The following is a 20368-nucleotide window of genomic DNA, read 5'->3' as shown; positions in this document are numbered from 1 at the left end:
CGGTTGCAGTTCTCCACCAACAATCCAAAGATGGTAGATTGAGGTGTTGTAACTTTTAAATGCATCTCGTCTTCCAAAATTGAGACGGCTAGCTATCTAATCTAGAAATGGTATCAAAGATGCGGTACTCCGCCGCTGGCAAGGATCAGGTTCACGATACTGATCACTCCTTCACCAAGGATGAGCCCCGAAGCCAAAACGATTACGGTTGAAGACGACTCATCTTCTGCTTCTTCATCTAGCTCTTGTTCCTCTTCCTCTTCATTTACGTCCACCTCCACCCCGCGGTCGCTGGCGATAGCCTCATCAGTGGTGCATTGCGTTCTCCTGTTCGGTTTCCGACGAAACTGAGTCGCTCGTGGTCTCTGGTCCTTCCAACCCCACCACCAGGCGATGAGACCACCGATGGCGCGCGCCAGAGTGAAGGAGGGCACATTGTACATCCCCACCGCGACGGCGATGCCGCCAGGAATCCAGTTCCTCCAGGGCGCAGAGCGACGGCCCTTACCTACGGTGGAGGGTGCACCAAGGATGCGCAGGATAGTTAGGACGACGAAGATCGCCCCCATGATCATAGCTGCCTGCCAGGCCATCGGGGGGAGACCCTGACCCGTGACGAGGCGTGCCGTGAATATCCAGACATATGCTGTGGGTATCTGGAACATAGGTCCTGGCACGTCGTAAACATGGACGTACATCTTGTAGACGACTGTTGAAATCACAGCGCCGAAAAGACTGCCAATGAGTTGGCCGTAGAACTGGGCCTTCGGGCTGGCTCCAAGCAGATGGCCTGTTTTGAGATCCTGCATCATATCACCGGCTTGGAGGGCACCGGATTCGGAGACGGCGCCGGCCAGGAGATTCGTTACGATTGCGCTTCGACGCGTGTGCTGAGATGCAGGTGTGACAAGTGAGAAAAGTAGCTGGGTGAGTTTGCTGATTCCGGAAACTGGGTTCAGATCGGTCTCTCCCAAGGCGCGAACGCCCATCACCGATAAGATAAGCGCAAGAAGTGTGGCGATTGTGGAGAGGAAAGGGGATATAATGTCTCCGAATGCGATGTGGATACAGACCACATTCAGTGCCAGTGTTAACGGGAGAAGGATGAGGACTGTTCGCGTGGAGATGAGTTGCGATGGCGGCGCGTCATCCTCATCTTCGTCGCTGGATGGATTCTGTAGCCGACTAGCTGGTGCCAGAGATGCGTCTGACAAGGGGTTGAGAATAGAGTAGCTACCAGATGAGGACGGCCTGAGTCTCCTCAGGGTCCCTTTCCAGTCTCTATGGATGGAAAGCAGTCCGGTCTTCCATTCAGGAGCACGGTGCACGATAGGTTTAAGGATGAGCCAGCCTAGACTGACAATGGAGTCGCTCAGCATGATAGCCAGAGATACCCACACGATCCAGCCCTTGCTTCCGGTCTCCCAGTTGTCAACAGGGCCCGATGCCCATCCTTTCTTCTTTGCAAGGGGGGACAAAATACCCCAGCCTAGCACGGCTCCGAAAAGCATGTGCATCGAGGTAGAGGGGCCCATAATGATACCTTGACCGACATATGCTGGTGAAGGGTTCAAACTCCACAGCCAGTGGGATGAGAGCGAAAGTCCAAGGATTGGTATATCCCGTATTTGAGGGACGAAATAGGAGAAGAGTGTCTAACGCTCGTCAGCCACAACGAACGAGAAGGAAGCGCACGCGATATCATATCTTACATAGAAAGCAGAGAATGCAAAGGCGCCGATAAGCATCCGGATGTTTGACGTCCAGTTCTTTCGCCTATCTGCTCTGCTCTCTGTTGTTCGTATCCTGCGCAAAGGACGCGCGCTCCGCGACTGATTAGAGGCGAGGAGTCCCTCGCCTTCTGGCCCATGTGCAACCCGCTCGTGTCTGTTCTTCGCCTTTTCATCTTTGGCGCCGCCATGTAGAACCCTGATCATCAATGCAGTCGCTGTGCCACTGGGAAACTTCAATTTCTCGCGCACAATAACCTCCTTTCGCAGAGGGACTGCGAACACAACCCCAAACAGACAGACTCCAAGGCTCCATACAACCAACTTCCAGAAACTGACATTCAGTGGACCACCTTCACCTTTGCCACCATCTCCACCTGGCCCGTCCTCGCCCTCGCGGAGCAGATACTCCAGCGCAGGTATCACACCAACGAAGCCACACCCCAGTGGCATCGTCCCCACTGCTCCTGCTACAGTCTGGATCAAGACGTTCTCAATCGGACTGAAGGGAAATGAGAGATGTTTCGACAGCGCCTTGAACATGGCGAATCCGATAAGGGATGATGGCATCGCCATACTACTGACCCAACCGGTTTGTAAGCCAAAATAAGTATTAGAGAACGTTATCAGCGTGCCAATGAACAGGCCGACAAGGAGCGAACGCGGCGTGAAGCTTTGCCCTGACGTGAAGGTTTGCCTTGACGTGACAGTTTCACGCTGCGTCGTGAATTCCGCATTATTGTGGCCTTCTAGGGGTGCATCAGCATCACAGTGACCCTCTTCTTCCGGACGTCCGCAGTTGATAGTGGAGTCCGAAAGGAAAGATAAATTGTCAGCAGCATCGTGCGAAGCATCGCCAGCCATATTGATGGTCTGATAATCCATTCTACCAGCGATGTCCGACACGAAGGGCCTCTTTACAAGTAATCAGGCGTAGAAACGCCCACGAAGCTGTGGCCAGGGATGGAGTTGTGGATGGAGGCGATTTGAGGGGATTTGGAGATTCGTTCGTCTTATCATGACTAATCCGCGATAAAGCTGAGTTAGCATGATGTCAGCCCGCGCATTCATATCGAGGTAATGTGAGAGAGTATGTAGGTAGCCTTGTAAATAGTTCCATAATACTTATTTCTGTCGCAAGAAAGACTTAATTACTGCAGGTATATCTACCTACGTTGTTTTCCTTCCATGTAACGCATGGATGGGGTAGCAGCCGTCGCACCATCCGCGGTCGCGAGCATTTGCGCAGATTGTAGATCTCGAAACTAACCTGAGATCAGTAAACCCTGGAGGTTTAGGGGACCGGCTTGTTTCATGGTGCCAGGGTCCCAACTCTGCACAGTAAAGAGAATTACATGCAAAGATCTAGCGTGCAATCGGGTTACCATGGCTCCAATCTTACATCTGGTACGCCATGCTCAGGTACGGTACTCCCCACCTGCGATATATTGTCCTACGAGTCTAGTAACGATCAATTAACTTTATACTGCCAACATACAGGGTGAACATAACAAAGGAGGTGACGCTTATTTGATTCGCGACCCAGTCCTGATAAAATCTGGGTTGGATGAATGTCGGATGTTGTCTGAACAGTTCCCATACCACTCTTCCATTGATCTCATCGTCTCGTCTCCGCTGCGCCGTTCGTTATACACTGCCCTCGAGGCTTTTAAGCCAGCTATTGCCAGAGGAGTGAAAGTTGTAGCCTTGCCGGAACTGCAAGAGACGAGTGATATTGCCTGTGACACAGGGACTGAAGTCTCAGAGCTTGCGCGAGAATTCTCTGTGGAGCTAGGGCCGTCTGGACCTGTTGTTGACCTAAGCCTCTTGAAACCTGGATGGTGGGTGAAGGTGAGATTATCGGCTCTTATGCAAATAGACTACCACTTCGTCTCTATGACAGAACGTCATATTGATCGTACAAATCACAGAAAGGTAAATATGCGCCGTCATCCAGCGCCCTTATCGCGCGAGCAAAAGATGCGAGACAATGGCTGCGAGCAAGGCCAGAGAAAGAGATCGTAGTTGTCGGCCATGGTGGATTCTTCCACTATCTCACTGAAGATTGGACGGGTGTCGGGGATAGCGAACATGGTCTGCCCTTCATTCCGTAAATGACAACTGTCTACTACTGGATGCTGATTCTTGTACAGCGAGCGCTTGGGAAAATACTGAATTCCGAACATATCGGTTCGTCAGTGATGATGATGAGAATGCCAGCATTATAGAGACGGAAAAGTCCAGGGCCGATAGGGGCGTCACTGGTAGGATTCCCTCCAGGGACGAACAACGGCAGCTTTATCTGAAAGTAATGCAGTACTGGGAGGACCGGGGGTTTCAGAACCCCCTGAAGATGGAAGGGTAGGCGTCCAGATACGATATCCGCAGAGCGCCTAGATGGTGACTTTTGGGGTATATAACGCGGTAAGAATATATCGTTTCCGCAAGCAAGTGCCATATTTAGGAGCATTTTGAATCATACATTAAGGTCATTGGCTCCATTGTATACATTCAATTACACATCTAAAAGACTGCCTATGAAATCAAGAATCGTCTATGTGACCACGTTACAAGGTTGTCCTGCAACCCATCCTTCCACGATCTTCTTAGCCACATCTACCAGATTCTGCTGTGTTCGCTCCGCAACCCATGCCATATGAGGACTGACAGTCAGGTTCAAATCCTTCGTATCTTCCCGCAACAGAGGAGACGTCTCTGGAGAAGCTGGCTCTCGGAGAAAGACGTCTGTCGCGGCGCCCGCGATCAAATTTTCCTTAAGCGCTGCTACCAGTGCTTCCTCATTGATGATACCGCCACGCGCGACGTTAACCAGCACCGCGTGCGGCGACATTCTCTCAAACTCTGGTGTCGAAATCAAGTCCATAGTTGAAGGGTTGCGAGGAACAACAACGAAAATGACAGTGCACTTCCGGATGATTTCCTCGAACGGCGTGCGCTCTTCTGACTGTAGTGCGGATGGAAGTGCTGTTTCCCCAGCACCTTTGCGGCCGGATATCAAAACCTTCATCCCTAGGCTCTGTGCCAGCTGTGCGATTCTTTTTCCTGTATTATATGTCAATTTACGATACTGGCCAATAGAATGCAATCGCAACCATATTTCCTAATCAATGGAGATGCATTGAGAGAAGGTCTTATTCGATCTTATTCGACTTACCAACAACTCCATAGCCAATAATTCCGGCCACCTCCTCTTGACAAGTCAACGGCGCGGTGCCATCCTTGTTTAACATGTCAAACATCAATGTGCCCTTTTCCACCCACGCGCCCCTCGTCGTCAGATTATGCATCTGGAGCATCTTCCGCCTGGCTGCAAAGTACAGTCCGATTGCATGTTCTGAGACCGCCTCGATGTTGACTCCAGGACTGTTACTGACCACAATGCCTCGCTTCCGACATGCCTCCAGATCGATGCAGTCTGTACCCGATGCCGTAACCGCAATGAATTTCAAATACGGCGTGACCTCAGGAGACAGCGCGACAGCATCGAGGCGGGTGGTGGCCAGGACGATGATAGTTGCGTCGTGGATGCGCGCGTGCAGCTCTGAGAAGGGCGTTTCCTTATAAATGAATTCCGTCTTGGTGTATGGCGGGGGAAGATCGAAATGCGGGCAAGGGAAGTATTGCGTCTGGAGCATCACGATGTTATGATGCGTGGGCGAGGGTGGTGCTCCCATTGTGCAGATATTATTCCTTCCTATTCCCTTGTCCGAGTATAACTAGCTGTGATACAATCCGTCCTTTGCTATTTAGTCAAATGGATGGAATTGGCTTTGTTGGTTTGTAGTTGACGGTTCACCGGGCTAAGAACAACTAATGAAAAGTTATCTATTTATACTGTTCCAGTGCCATCCTCTTTTAACCGCCTCTGCCCGGCGCCCTGTCGATAACATATTGTGGGTCGCAATCAGACTTATGAGGCTTGGCCGTGGCATATTATTAAGTATCCGATAAAGAAGAACTGAACAGTCTCTGGAGTCAGTGTCCGGTCCGACTCCAAAGAACTAATCGAACCTTGCAGTAGTATATATCATGTTTTTCATAGAGGAAAATAACAGTTTTTCCTATTTGATTCATGACCAAAAGCAAGCAAAGGCTTAGTCTTAGTGCGTTCGGTCTCCTCAAGTCTTTCGTGGGCGGAACGGAAAGCCTGATAGTCACCAGTGCGGAAGCTCTCGATAAGCTGGGAAAGCGTACCATTTTATTCATCAGTCGTAGCATATTTAGGTGCCTCGGTGATCTCTGGGCCAATATCTGCCATTACTTCGTCATAGTCACTGCGACACAGGAAAACTCTAGCCGGAGGCTTGTCTCTAATATTGATGTCCCGAAAAGCTGAAGTTCTTTTGAGGTGAAGGATCTCTCCAAGCTTTGCGCTTGCCTTGGGCGATATTTATTCTCGCCATCTTCTTGGAGGACATCCTCGGGAATATCTACAATTACCTTGCGTCTCCATCACCCTGTCGCAGCAATCTGAAGCCCAGGCCATCATTGTTCAGGCGTCTTGTCCAATTGTGATGGCAATGGTTACAAGGCCGACTTATATGAGAGAGGAGAAGGAGAGCAGTATTACTTCTCACGGAATGACTAGGCTGAGGCTAATAAGAAGACTGAATCGTGGTTGTTCAATCACATTCCAGGAGTCTGCTGCTGAGTTTCACAATCAGCCGCACCTTGAGATTGAAACGTCGGCTTTCTAGTATATGGCTATCTATATTATCTCTCGCCTTCCCTCGGCAGACCTTGCAATACGGGATCATGGACAGCTGCATGAAAGGCACCTTGATCTCATATCAGCAGGACCCTGCAATACAGAGGCCTGAACTCGTAGATTCTGCTGAAATCTCGGAGATAGACGAAATCTACACACGATGGAGCAGGAATTTGGAAAAGGGAGCCGGCGTCAATAAGAACAGTAGCCGAAAGACCCCGTGTGCCGATAGACGAAAGCCTCGATTTGGGGACCTTATCTATTAAGTAGCATACATGTAGCACACATGTACTATAGGTTTTGAGTTCCTCTTCTGTCTGACACCGATGGTTTACATGATTGGAGATTAAGTCGGTCACTAGGTACTTCTTGCGCACAACTTAGCTCACTTATGAACGTATACTAACTATTGTGAACGCTTAAATATTGCACATGATAGACTCTCAGCCTACATTAAGCATCCTGAAGAGCTCACCGGGAAATGTCGGTAAGCATTATTTGTTTTTTAGCCATTTCCCGCTTTAGTCTCTTGAGATTCTCCAACGTTTGGAAGCTTAACATGAGGGCTCCGATGGATTACATCCAAACTATTACTCCTGCCCATCCGGACTCTCCTTTTAGTGTTATCGAAGTCGGACATGCTCTAGTGTACTGCTTTAACATATTCCTTAATGCCTTTGCCATGATGGTCGAGGTAGCCATTTTTGCTTCTGTTGATTATAATAATGTCTGAGTAACATTCCTGTCAAATCCAACAACCACTCCTCAACGAGTCATATTCTAACCACTCTTATCATAAAATGCTTATCTCCCAGGTATACCAAATCTAAATGGTCTTTGCAATTTTCATGAAAACAAAACATAAATAAATAAACCAAGATCAAATGCTACTTCATTATTTTGATTCCCAAAGCGCCTTTCTCAAGCGATTAACTGGACGAAACGCTCTGGTGACCATAAATCATCGGTTCATGAAGAAGAATTCCTAAACACTGCCTGATACAGATAAGTTCATTACTACCTGTACTTTCCAACTCCATATGCTCACCTGAGGGAAAACACATGGAACGTGCACCAGGTGATCGAAGCACGGAAATATCCGAAGCTAAGTTAGCAACGTCGCTCGGATATCTTTTGATCATCTCATTTCTAACTAAAATAAGGACATCCTCGCTAACACGGTGCTATAAGTGTGATACCCCACCAATTAACCCGCGTCCTATTAGGTCCTTATCCCTCACTCCTATTTTTTTGGAGGGGCCAATGCGTGATGTTGTACATGTGTTGGACGATAGGATAAGCTGGTTTGGATGCCATTTGACGACCGCTAGCCTAACAAAAAGGTCAATATCTTAGGCTGGCGTTGAACCATAGCGCTACTACATATCTGCCGTGGGACTAATTTGTCTGGACTCCAGCCACCGTGTCACTGTCCGTTATAAAGACAGGATAAAAGGGTTACATTTTCGAGTTTAGTTAACCTGGACACTGCATACAGAATATGAGGCGCGTGCTAGGAGCCCGCCGATGGCTAGTAGTATTTCTGTTATCTACAGTACTGAACTGAAACGAATCTTCTTTATGTGTTCCAGAACCCTGGCCTCCATTGCAAATAGTAGCCACCAAAGACGCGATGCGATGACAAGCAATTCCATATTTGCATTACACCATCCACTGTTTTATATCCATCATTGAGTATAAGACAAGCTCTACTGAGGTGTCGAGGCGACGAGATCGTGCGCAACGTCTTTGATCTTCACTTCCACGCAAAATGCCGGCTTCTGCTATCGCTATGGGTGCTCTTGACTCTGCCGATAGCACGGTCTCCTCGTCTCCCAGCCATCAAATGGTCAACGAAGATGGCCTCGCTGCTGGCCAGGAAAAAATCAGCAAAGATGATGCCTTCGTACTGGACACAGAGATCAATGCTATCCCACATTATCATGACGATGGCACTGGCGGTAACGAGACCACAATCGTCACAGGTGCTGATGCCGCCAAATACCTGCTGCCGCTGCGGGACGACAGCGAGCCTGCGTTGACCTTCCGGAGTCTCTTCCTAGCCTCGGTGCTGTCATGTTTTCAGGCTGTTATGACCCAGATCTACACCGTGAGTTAAACATGTTAACATGTGTGGGCTTCAACGGTCTACGCCTCCATTGTGTACGACATAGGCTGACTGACCGCCCAGTTCAAACCGACTTATGTAACTATTCAAGGCACTTTTATTGTGGTCATTGCCTATTTTCTCGGAAAAGCATGGGCCGCATTTCTCCCCCGGGGTGATCGATATGAGGCCCGATGGAGGGAGCGAGGTGGTCAGGGAAGACCTCCCCTATGGATCAGGATCATCTCCTTTTTCAACTACGGGCCTTGGAATCTGAAAGAGCACGCGGTATGCTCTCTTACTGCAACATCCGCCTCCAATGGCGCCGATGTTAGCACTGTATTCGCTGCGCAAAAGCTCTTCTATAACCTACCCCTAACTGCGACCACCGTGGTCTTGAGTACCATCTCGATTGGATTGTTTGGCTACGGCCTTGCCGGTATCATGCGTCCCATTGCCGTCTGGCAAGTCGATGCAGTTTACTGGGGCACTCTTCCTGTGGTGAAAACTCTTCAGGGTCTTCATTGGCAGAACCTGAAGGGCTCCAAACCTCTCCGATACTTTTGGTATGCTTTTGCGGCCATGTTCTCCTACGAGTGGTTCCCTGCCTATATTTGGCCATGGCTCAACTCTATCTCCATTCCCTGCCTAGCCTCAATGCATGCTACTGGTAACACTGCTTCTATACTGACAACCCTCTTTGGCGGGTCTGTCAACAACGAGGGATTAGGGCTCTTCAGTTTTTCTTTCGACTGGCAATATGTAAGATAGATTATCATTCCTATATATATATATATATATATATATATATATACTACGTGAACGAGACTAACCTTCTGCAGATCACTTCCTACCAGACTTCCCTTCCTCTTAAGCTGCAAGCCAATGCTGCGGCAGGCTTCCTCGTCTGCTATATTGTGATGCTCGCCATCTACTACGGTAACGCCTGGGGCTCAAAGTCTCTCCCATTCATGTCGACGCAACTTCTATCAAAGAACGGCACAACGTACCCTAGCGCCGAAATTTTCCCCGGTGGTGTGCTCGATACGTCCGGTTTGGCCAAGTACGGTATTCCCAAACTTAGCGGGACCTTCGCGTATGCAATGTTCATGGCGAATGCTGCCGTAAGCACCAGATCCTAACATGCCTCAATTAATCACTCGTGCAGTCACTGACTGAATGATATCCTAGATCGGCGCTATGGTCGCCCACTGTTTCCTCTTTTGGGGCGGGGACATAAAAAAGGCATACAAGAACGCAAAAAAAGCGACCTATGAAGATCGACATCATGCACATATGGCGGAGCATTACAAGGAAACACCATGGTGGTGGTACGTTTCCGTGCTCGTTTTCAGTTTCGTCATCGGTCTCGTCGTCGTTATCAAGGAGAACATTACCCTTCCCGTTTGGGCATACATCGTGTCGCTAGTGGTTGGAATAGTATTTGCACCCTTTGTGAGTAATATCCCCTTTATGCCAAAGTTATATTCCCTTATATATCAAAAGTTTCTTTCCTTCCTTACAGAGTGAAAGTTTTCTGACAACTACTCAAGAGCGCCATCCTCTACTCTCGTTATGGTAATGGTATCGCTACGAATAACCTCTCAAAACTAATGGCAGGTCTGATCCTCCCCGGCCGCCCCGTCGGTAACATGTACTTTGCTTGTTGGTCACACAACACCATTTCCAACACAGTCAACCTATGCAATGACTTGAAGATGGGTGAATACCGTACGTTTACTGTCCTATCCTATCCTATCCTGTCCATGGACCTCTAATACATACATACATACATAAGGTACATACATACTGACCCCAATCCAATGCAAATACAGTCAAGATTCCTCCCCGCGTCATGTTCATCACTCAATGCTACGGTACTATACTAGGCGCTTTCATCAATTACGCCGTAATGATCGCCATCGTTACAGGCAATTCCGAAATCCTCATCAAAGGCAACGGTGACTCTTCCTGGAGTGGCGCGACCATCCAGGCGTATAATACCAACGCGGCTTCGTGGGCGCTCTCCAAATACCTTTATCGGACAGGTACCCCGTATGAGATTGTACCTATTGGACTTGCCATAGGCGCTGGCGCCGTCGTTGTTCATCGTGTCGTTGTTCAGGTACGTTATTATATACATACATACATGACCCCCTTAATACTATCCACCATTCCTTACCTGATATCTTCCTTCCCTCCTTCCTCTCATATCATACTGATTTCTGAGCGCACACCCAGTTCATCCCCAAGATTCGAAACTTCTCACTCAAGGATTTCAATTTTCCCCAATTCATCCAATACGCCGGCTACATCCCCTACAACCAGAGCCAAACCTGCGTCATCTGGAGCCAGCTTTCAGCTGGATTCTTCGTCCAATATTACCTCCGGAACTACCATCCGCGGATCTTCAAGGATTATTCGTATCTAGTCACGGGCGCTTTTGATGGGGCGAGTCTGACGGTGTTGTTTATTTTGTCTTTTGCTGTTTTTGGGGCTGGTGGGAGGTCGGTTCCTTTTCCGACATGGTGGGGGAATAATGTTAATGGCAATTACGACTTTTGTCCTGCGACGAACTGATTAGGTTAAGTAGGCGGGCTTGGATATGCAGCTTGAAATAAATAGGATACGACTCATGGCGACCTAGTGGTCTATCTGTACTAGATAGGGGCTCGTGAATAGGCAGGCGATTGCTATTAAAATTATATACAATATACCAGACTCATACTACATCAAGACGCTGGATATAATTAATCATAAGTAAACTAACAGAGAGAGATCTGGTCAATGAGGTCCTCGTTCGATGTTAGGCTCGGTATAATGGTTTGGGAATCAGTTATCTTTTAAGTGGGATAGTTAGTGATACTTCATTCCAAGTGACGAAAGATGAGCGCGTTCATTGCTGAACACTAGCCAAAGAAGAGATACAAGTCCTATACAAACGAAAAGGGGTATATACAGAAATTCATAAAACCACCAACATGGTTCTCATGACCCAACACCATAGCACATATATCTTTATCATGCCTATACCAAAAGATCCTGAACGGGCGGTTCCTTTTTGTCTTTCCCAGAAAGTTTCGAGGTCGAACTATTAACTTTTTGATCCCCGGGAATGACAACATCCTCATCGGTGGCCTCACCAACGCTAACCTCCTCGCCGTATGCGACCTGGAGGTTGTCGACATCGACATCGAGTTCATTCCACGTCTCACTCGTCTCAGGAATCCTCACCACTCGCGTGAGGATGTAGTACACCACAGAGGAGACGATGAACCCTGCGAAGAAATTCAAATTGTAGATATATTGAGCTCCAACGGGGACATTACGGCCGACAGCACCGACGAAACCGACAATGTTGATGAGGATTCCAGAGATATAAGCCACGTAGCCGTGCCAGGAGACTCCGTATACGTAGAAATAAGGGCTGCGCTTGCGCGCACTGTATAGTTCCTTGATGTTCAGGTATCCTTTGCGCACAAAGTAGTAGTCGCAGACGATAACGCCGGCGATCGAGGAGAGGAATACGGAGTATGCGGAGAGATAGGTGGTGAATTGGTTCGAGCTGGAGAGTAATTTCCACGGGCACATGGCAAGTGCGATGACAGCACAGACATAGCCTCCTCGTCGGATGTTGATGTATCGGGGAAATAGCGCGGTCATGTCCGTACCAGCGGACACAGTGTTGGCTGCGATGTTGGTACCTAGCTGGGCCAGAGCGAAGCCTAGAGAGATGATGAAGATACCGAAGCGTTCGCCGGAACTGGCTCCTTCGAGGAATTTCGTCAGGACATCAAGTGGGTTCCAGATTTCCTCGTCAAAGAGCACCGTCGCGGAGGACGAGACAATGATACCGATGAAGGATGTGATGGCGAAGCCGATTGGAATGGTGAAGAGCTGGGACCAAAGGGCATCCCTGGGTTTTCTGGCGAAGCGGGAGAAATCCGGATCGTTGACGATCAAGGTCGCGAAGTTGGCGATGGACGACATGATGCCTTTGATGACGCCCCACGCCAGGTCACTTCCATGTACGGAGCTGGGTTGATGTACGATGGGACCGATGCCGTTGGCTCGATGAATTGCCCAGGCGAAAAAGGCAATGCCAGCAATAGGTGTAAAGTATGCCTTCACCGTGAAGAGATGGCGAATCTTGTGCACGGGGAACCAGATGGCCGGGAGCATGCACAGCCAGAAAAGGAAGAAACTGACAAAGTCTTTCGTCGTCGTACCGGAGCTTGCGGGCATCGAGTTCGGCAGACGTGCGTAACTCGGCCAGATAGCGGTGATCATCAGGGTGATACATTCACCTGCAGAGCTGTCAGCTGTGCTCGAGGTAGGGTAGGATAGCATGCGATTCTATCTCACCTCCAATCCATGACTGGACTCCCGTCCATATGCAGGCCATAGCGGCTCGATTGAAGACCGGCCACAATGAGCCCCAGATGCCGAAAGACGCTCTTGTGACGACCGGGAAGGAGATGTGGTAGGTGGCTCCAATCCTTCCTGTCAGACAGATAAAGCAGGCGGCGATGAAATAGCCCACCCAGACACAGATCCAGGACTGCCACCAGGACAGGCCGCCCACGATCATTGAGGAGGAGATCATCCACGTATTCTGGCGGGTATTTAGTTCATGTCCACACCCATTCTCCGATCAAGGAGGACCCACGATGTTGAAAGAGTCCGCAATCCAGAATCCGACATAGTTCCATGCACTCCATTGGCGCCGTTCGGGTTCGACTAGATACAACCATCTGTATGAGCACACGGCGCTCTCGACACATGCAATGCGGTCCATCTTCAGGAAACTCACCTGGTTTCAAATCCTCATTGATCAACATGAGCTGGGTCTGGGTGAGGCCCGGCTCCGTGCCCGACACTGCCAGCTTGTCGATGCATCTTTTGGCTCGCAGCCTGAGCGCCATGACGGGCAGCTAGCTTTCCAGCAGTCAGGAAATCCCGACAGGAAGGAATTAAACAATTAAACGAGAGTGTACGGATGTTCCTCTGTCGTCCTTTGGTTATGGCGTCGGTGAATTGTACGCCTCGAGCGTAGCAATCACAGTGACGTCGTGATAGATGGACGGAGGAGAACGGAGACAATGTCTAGATTCTAGACTAGACAGGAATGCGGGATGGATACTAGTATATCTTGTGACTTCTACATCCTCCACGGGGGGGAAGAACGATATATGTAGCTTTCCCCATGGTCTTGGACAAGGGATCATTATCAGTAATACCCTTGGGCCGTGCGGGAAGCGATGGCAAAAACATGGTTATCACCGATGATAGTCGACTGGCTTATCATTTTCCGTTGCTCGATCGCGTCGAGTAAGCAGAAATACTAAATTAAAGCCAGACCTCAAGACCAGCGCGGGGAATATACGAATAATAATATCTAGCGCAGAGATAAGCTCCACCGTGGCTCGCCGGGTGCGGAGCTGGCCGAGATAGACCCAAGACGGTGACTCGATGGGATCGAGTAATCCATTTAATATGTAGTAGTAACTAGGTAAGTACTTGTTACAACGGTTGATTTACGTTGGCCTACTTTGGTGAGTTTACTGACATATATTATTATTTTGTGATTTGTTCCAAGTATCTACTTAGGGGATCTGTGGGCGACCAGACAGACCAAGAGGGAAAGTTGCCGTCTGGCTCGGATTAACGATGATCCGGAGCTTCGTCTCCCGTCCTTTCCAGCTACCTAACTAACCTTTAACAAACGGAACAACTACCTAACCTACCTTCTACACTGCTCCCATTTCCTTATTATCTTATCCCAATCATTAGACAAGATGGAGTTGACTGATGTGAAGCCTTCTGAGATTACGTTTAAGCAACACCTGTTCAGTTCTGATTTCTCTGTGATATTTCTTGTCGTCATCCGGAATCAGACATGCGTCATGAAAGTGGTTAGGTAGTCAGCCCTAACTAAGTCTCATAGTTAATCTAACCAGTAACCTTTCTTATAGCATCATGGACGTGGTCCACGACTGCCTTATGAGGTAACGGATCGTGAGCTAGATATAAATGTCTGCGAGCGCGATGCATATCGGCGACTAAAGGAGCGCGGGCTCTGTGATCGCAGAATTGTCCCGCAGTTTTACGGTAGCATGGACAAGTTTGATCCGAGACCTTGCCAACCACATCTGAATATGTTTGTAGAGGATGAATATCCTCCTAGTGCAATTTTACTAGAATATCTTCCGAATGTGGAGATGATCCATCTGCATAACTATACCACTGAGCGGGCAGATAGGTTTATTGAAGGGATTAAGGAGATTCACAAGGCATTGATATTTCACGGCGATACCAAACCACGGAATATGCTCTTGGTCAAGGATGACCCTGACCCTGATCGAGTCATCTGGATCGATTTTGACAGGGCTGACACTTACCATGAAGATCAAATTACTGAGAGGCAAAGGAGCTTTCTGAGAGAGGAAGAAGGAATAGTCGTCTCCTTCAAGCATCATATGGTGAGTGTCTTGCCTTATGAGGCTATCGACCGGCTAGTTATATATAATTGCTGATTGATATTTTGACACAAACAGGACGAAGACGTCAAGAAAGGAAAGCTTGTCAAAGCATATCTCTTCTATTGTACTTAAGTGGCCCAGCAGATTAGCGCACAGCTCACAGATGATCTTTACATTGGCCATAGGCTCCGGTCTGAGCGCGGATGTCGAAGCTTGACGGAACTCTTCAGCTTCGATGCGCGGAGCAGCAGTGCGGCTCCCGTATGCTCCGCAGCAGCAAGTGCCACGAGGCATGTTGCCTTGTCCTGAAAGAAACTGGATCGAAATAAATCGAGATCAATGTGATGAAAAGGGTGTGAAACAAACACGATGTTTGTGACCTCTGAGATCGCATTAGCAGTAACGTGCTACATTAGGTTGTAAAAATTGGATTACACAGCGCAACGTTGCCAAGTATGATTGATGCTCCCATTCCATGGCCACCGTGGAGGCATATGCGCTTAAGATATACCCGAACTAGCAAGGTGATGTCGAATTCTATGGGTATATTATAAGTGCTTTATCTAGTTCTTTATACACATTTCCAGCAATTACACTTTTCCTCCAGCGCATAATCGCTGCAACATAATAACAATCCAACATTAACCCTTGTTCCACTTGCCGAACTTCACATAGTCGTCGTACAAGCCCTTGAACACAGCTCGTCCGGACACGTCCAGACCGGCGTTCAAGGCGCGCATCGTGTCCCGAGACATGACGTCCAGGGCCGCATACAGACCCGGGATCACGGCAGCTTTGACCTCAGGCTTGAGTGCACCGCGGAGAGAGCACTCGGCATACTCCATGACCACGTACTGCAGATACTGTCCGGCAACGCGCTTGGCCTTCTTGGTCTGATCAGTCAGGGCCTCGTGGCCCGGGCCTGATTGAGTCGGCCGGGATACGGCAGAGACGGTCGGATCGCACAGAGAGGTGAGCAGGCGCGTGTAGTGAACGGCATGCGAAGCGTCGAGGGGTGCCAGCCAGTATGGATAGCTACGCGCCACCTTTTGTCGGGTAGATCGCATTCGTCTCTTGTCCGGCGGGAAGAGGCAGTTCAACAGACGCTGCATAACAGGCACAATGAGGTGGAATCGACCACCGAGCTTCTGTCGATAGAGACCTAACAGGACGCCCAAGAGGCGACAGAGGCGTGTGTACATGGTTCCTGCATGTTCGGGGCTGATTTCTGGTCCAGAGCTGGAAGCACATGCGGAAATGGATGCAAGGATGTTGTCGACATTCCACTGGGTGACAACACGAGGGTGCGTGCGGAGAAGTACATCTAGACATTCGCACGCCAGAGAGAATTGTTCGATCGAGGTGCTTTCAGGGAGAGACTCGGTCACTGCCGTACACAGAGAGGATAGTTCCTGCGATGGTCCATTCGTTTTCTCCTCGACCGGCGGCAACGCGGATACGGCCACAGCCGCCAGAAGCAGCCGATAAGGAGCGTCGCTGTCGACAAATCCTCCTTCCCGTATACTCTGGATGGCAGTGACAAGGTCCTCTGTAGACATTGAACGGAATCGACTGACCGTGTCGTGGACAAAGAGTTTCTGTTCTTCGCCATAAAGCTGCTGGATAGGGAAGACCGGTGCAGACTGGACCAAAGGAGAGACATCCCTCTCGTAGTCACGGCTAGCGAGGATGCGTCGTCGGACAAGAGTCTTCAGTGAGGAGATGGAATCTACCTCGTTCTCGGTCACGGACTCCTCGATACTGGCTAGATATTTGTCGACCTTCTTGCTTTTTCTTGCAAGATCTTCAAAGTCTTCCAGCGCATCTAGTATTTTCATCAGGGATATCCTGTCTTCATCAGCGCCCTGTCTGAGACGATCCCTAAACGAGGATAGGTCCGACACTAGTAGCTTGAATAGCTTCTGACGGTACGTAGTGAGTTCCTCCTCATCAAACACATCTGGTATCCGCGCACGGTTCTCTAGGATTTGACAGGTAGATATTCTAACGAGGAACTCGCTCAGAGAGTTGTAGTCAATGGACTCCAGCTTGGAAACCGCCGAAGAGACTTTGCGATATGTCTTTTTGAACATTTTCTGTCGATCTTCCTCTGCAGAAAGAAGGAATTTGGAGACCACAGCACGGTAGAGACTGCGACATGATCTCAAAACCCGCAAGTCGGTATCTGTTCCTTGGAGGGATACAGCCTTTGCAATCTTCCAGACTGCGTCCCAGTCATTCGTCAGGGAAGCAGGAGACTTGGGTAATTCGGCAAGCTTTGCCATCAAAGAGAGCATCTCAGCGCAGATTTCGAGGGGGCAGCTAGCCTGAAGGATAATATCCTGGAGCAAGTCTAGCAGAACACCCCTTTGGTGACGCGAAATGAGCAATGGTGGAATCCTTTGAAGGCTGTTGACTATGAGCTCACGGTTAGATGCGTCATTTTTCAGGCGATCCGCGAGTACGACAACAAGATCGCTGACAATGTACGGGGCATTGAGAAGGTATGCGTGTGAAGCGAGTCCTGCCCAGACCTGGAAGAAACGAGTCTGAGAAGGTGGAGAGTCTAGCGACGCTTCAGACACCAGCCCCCGTTGCGCAGCAGCCAACGAAAGCATCTCGTTGAACAGAGCACGTCGGGTGTCGTTCTTCAATTTGTGCCAGATTTCCGGGGTCCTCAAAAGAGTCACGAGATAGCCTGTTGCAAGAGCAGTGGGAGAATTGACTGTTTCGACACGTCCATTCCAGGCTCCCTCAACCAAGGCATCATGTTGACCAGTTGAGATCGTTTTCAGGAACGAAGAAATACTTTCGGAGACTTCCTCAAGTTGTGTCGTATATCTAGATTCCACGTCTTGCTCAGAAAGGGCAAGGGCGAAACGATACGCCTCCAATATCTCCATATAATCAGTGCTAGCCTTCTTCGACTTCTTATGAAAACGGAGTATAATCTTTGCAGCCCTCTCGACCAAATCATTTCCGGAATCGGTGACACCAATTTCAGCTGATTTTGACGGGTCACCAAACACGCTTGTAGCAAATCTCCATAGGCGCCACCGCCAATGTTGATCTTGCTTAGACGAGATAGTACGAGCCACGGTCTCTATCAAAGAGCCAAGTGTCTCGTTCTTCTCAGCAGAGCTTTCTGTTTGCAGAATATTCTTCAAACCAGCCTCCACAATCACAAGACAAGCGTAAGAAACGGGGGTATCAGCAACCCTCCCATTCTCAGCTTTCATTTCAGTCCCTGCGGTCTGGACTTGGGAGATAACCTGGGATGGAGTGAGCGATGTCTTCAGAACATCACTATAAGCATTGGCTACATCGTCATCCTCCCAGACGGAGATGGCTGTAAAACCACCCGCTTTCGAGCGAGCAGACTCCACGGCCATCAGTTGCTCACGCCACAGTTGGACGAAAGTTGGCAGAGCTCGAGCGGCTGCAAAGCCACGGAGAAGCGGGATGACAACACCCGTTTTTATAACATAGTATGTCTCCTCATCGAGAGGGATGCGGCCTGTCCAATACGATGTAATTTTCTCCAGCAGAGCTCCCAAAAGGCGTGACGAATCCTCTAGACCGGAGTTTGGAAGGAAAATGTCGACGCCAAGCTTCATCAGTAGTGCTGTCAAATTCCACTCGACCAATTTGAGGTCATCCTTCAAAAGACCAGTATAAGCAGCATGGGTGAGCAGAGTATGCAGGGAAAGCTGAACTTTCCGATCGAGAATGACACGGAAGAGCTGCTCCAAGATAGGAACAAAGGTAGCAATAACATCGGATCCATTGTCCTCCTTCACAATTGAGAATGTAAGTTCCGCGATGGCAACGAACAACGTCTCCAGCCAAGGGACTTCATGCGTCTGTCTCCGGAAGGTATCTCGAGGCACCGAGCGGATGGCGATGTCCAGGAAAGTGGGAAGCAATTGCGCAGTTGTCCACGAACTGGTCTTGGCGACCTCACCCTCGTCGACTGTTTTTCTTTCGACAGTTCCTTTGGGTGAACTCGCTTTTTGCACTCCTTTCTCCCGCAAGTATGGCCGGAATGCATCTGAGACGGGCTGCACAGGGCTCCAATCAGGTTCACCTGAGGAGTAATCAATGCCGGAGCCACCTTTGGAGAAAAAGGCGGCACGGGCTGGTAAGACGACGTGCAGCGCGACTAACCGCTCGATTCCATGTATCATCTGAGCTCTCTCGTCGCAATCGATTGAGGCACTGCGAGCTGCCAGTTGAAGCCGTAGAGCCTGAGGGAAGCAGTAGTTCGCAAAACTATCATTGCTAGAGTTGCTTTCCCCATCGTCCAAGCGAGAGGATCTCAGATCCCACAAATCCAAAGCAGCAGGTAGAACATAAAATAGATGCCGCAGCTCGGTATCTAATTTCGCTCTTGAGTATTCTTCGGTGGCCACTGAACCTATCTTAAACGATTTACCCAAGATTTTGGCCACCGCCTCCGGCTGGTCCCTGAGCGCATGCTTCAGATGAGCAGTCGCTATATCGTCCGTAGTTTCTGTTTTGTTCGCCAGATTCACCAGAGAGTACAGCGTATCGAGAGTCCGGGTAAAGGCCAAGAGGTAGGACCTGTGGCTAGGCTGAGGGTTGTCCAGATCCATAGCGTCCCCGTAATCGCTGGCTCTCTTTCTCTTTTTCCCTTTCTTGTCGCCATCTTCCCTGCTAGACGATGCGCTCAAAGTGTGACTCGACTCAGAACCGGAGAGAAGAGGGTCGGACGAGAGTTCCGTAGCCGTCGAGAGAATGCCGTTTTCCAGATCACTAAACACATCCCCCAACACTGGTAAAAACTTGTAATCGCTCAATGTCGCCGCCAGAGTCTTCAGCGGAATACGGTCGATAAGCTGGCGGAAAAGAAGAAACGAGCCAGGCTCGACCCGGTAGGCGTTTCCGGCCTTGAGCTTTTTCAACAGCCAGCGGAGAACCCATTCTTCCTTCGGGGCAGGGGTTTCGCGAAGAGAGATTTCGCGATCCACTCTCGGATGGCTGGCACACAGAGACAGATCTATACCAATAATGCGTGCGGCTTCGTCGAGTTGCGTGACGGGGCTACCGGTGCCCTTCTCCAGTTGAAGCAGAGCCTCTTGGGACGAGCGCGAACGCTGCATAGAAGAATCCTTTGTCAGTTCAGATAAACGTTAGATTTTAATGGGAAAGGCCAGAATGACAATCTGACAGAATAACACTCACCTCCGCAATAGGAGCCATCTCTGCAGAGACGTCACAGTATCACTCGCTCAGTCCGCGGGGTATTATTATCGTTTGCGGCATCTCATTTACTCTTCCAAAAAATTATGCCGCAATA

At 49.4% G+C, this 20368-nt stretch overlaps 7 protein-coding genes across 7 annotated transcripts; 3 read left to right on the top strand and 4 right to left on the bottom strand.

Moving 5' to 3' along the window:
• Positions 1 to 4: 4 nt before the first annotated feature.
• Positions 5 to 2700, bottom strand: C8Q69DRAFT_467434 (putative oligopeptide transporter, OPT family). Its single transcript, XM_028630627.1, has 2 exons — positions 1713 to 2700; positions 5 to 1655 (listed from the first exon to the last, which is right to left on the bottom strand). The coding sequence occupies exons 1-2, from the start codon at positions 2613 to 2615 to the stop codon at positions 114 to 116; spliced, it is 2445 nt and encodes an 814-aa protein (XP_028485425.1). The 5' UTR covers positions 2616 to 2700; the 3' UTR covers positions 5 to 113.
• Positions 2701 to 3116: 416 nt separating this feature from the next.
• C8Q69DRAFT_486692 (putative phosphoglycerate mutase) lies at positions 3117 to 4095 on the top strand (the record flags this gene model as incomplete). The annotated part of the gene is made up of 4 exons (XM_028631927.1): positions 3117 to 3152; positions 3231 to 3581; positions 3662 to 3824; positions 3884 to 4095. The coding sequence occupies 4 exons, from the start codon at positions 3117 to 3119 to the stop codon at positions 4093 to 4095; spliced, it is 762 nt and encodes a 253-aa protein (XP_028485424.1).
• C8Q69DRAFT_467423 (glycerate dehydrogenase) lies at positions 3802 to 5541 on the bottom strand. Its single transcript, XM_028630626.1, has 3 exons — positions 4906 to 5541; positions 3884 to 4793; positions 3802 to 3824 (listed from the first exon to the last, which is right to left on the bottom strand). Exons 1-2 carry the CDS (start codon positions 5423 to 5425, stop codon positions 4285 to 4287), a joined length of 1029 nt encoding a protein of 342 aa, XP_028485423.1. The 5' UTR covers positions 5426 to 5541; the 3' UTR covers positions 3802 to 3824; positions 3884 to 4284.
• A 2461-nt stretch (positions 5542 to 8002) lies between these two features.
• On the top strand, positions 8003 to 11293 carry C8Q69DRAFT_467420 (putative oligopeptide transporter). Its single transcript, XM_028630625.1, has 7 exons — positions 8003 to 8569; positions 8651 to 9328; positions 9409 to 9690; positions 9758 to 10021; positions 10120 to 10297; positions 10402 to 10691; positions 10808 to 11293. Exons 1-7 carry the CDS (start codon positions 8231 to 8233, stop codon positions 11144 to 11146), a joined length of 2370 nt encoding a protein of 789 aa, XP_028485422.1. The 5' UTR covers positions 8003 to 8230; the 3' UTR covers positions 11147 to 11293.
• Positions 11294 to 11295: 2 nt separating this feature from the next.
• C8Q69DRAFT_266676 (putative uridine permease Fui1) lies at positions 11296 to 13703 on the bottom strand. Its single transcript, XM_028626751.1, has 4 exons — positions 13380 to 13703; positions 13236 to 13306; positions 12932 to 13181; positions 11296 to 12873 (listed from the first exon to the last, which is right to left on the bottom strand). Exons 1-4 carry the CDS (start codon positions 13489 to 13491, stop codon positions 11594 to 11596), a joined length of 1713 nt encoding a protein of 570 aa, XP_028485421.1. The 5' UTR covers positions 13492 to 13703; the 3' UTR covers positions 11296 to 11593.
• A 594-nt stretch (positions 13704 to 14297) lies between these two features.
• On the top strand, positions 14298 to 15435 carry C8Q69DRAFT_266521 (hypothetical protein). The gene is made up of 3 exons (XM_028626750.1): positions 14298 to 14481; positions 14542 to 15048; positions 15124 to 15435. The coding sequence occupies exons 1-3, from the start codon at positions 14365 to 14367 to the stop codon at positions 15178 to 15180; spliced, it is 681 nt and encodes a 226-aa protein (XP_028485420.1). The 5' UTR covers positions 14298 to 14364; the 3' UTR covers positions 15181 to 15435.
• An 80-nt stretch (positions 15436 to 15515) lies between these two features.
• On the bottom strand, positions 15516 to 20361 carry C8Q69DRAFT_266449 (Urb2/Npa2 family-domain-containing protein). Its single transcript, XM_028626748.1, has 2 exons — positions 20254 to 20361; positions 15516 to 20165 (listed from the first exon to the last, which is right to left on the bottom strand). The coding sequence occupies exons 1-2, from the start codon at positions 20269 to 20271 to the stop codon at positions 15690 to 15692; spliced, it is 4494 nt and encodes a 1497-aa protein (XP_028485419.1). The 5' UTR covers positions 20272 to 20361; the 3' UTR covers positions 15516 to 15689.
• Positions 20362 to 20368: the final 7 nt, after the last annotated feature.

This window comes from Paecilomyces variotii (assembly GCF_004022145.1).
Source record: "Paecilomyces variotii strain CBS 101075 chromosome Unknown C8Q69scaffold_5, whole genome shotgun sequence".
Lineage (NCBI taxonomy): Eukaryota > Fungi > Ascomycota > Eurotiomycetes > Eurotiales > Thermoascaceae > Paecilomyces > Paecilomyces variotii.
This window is presented reverse-complemented; position numbering and strand designations above follow the sequence as displayed.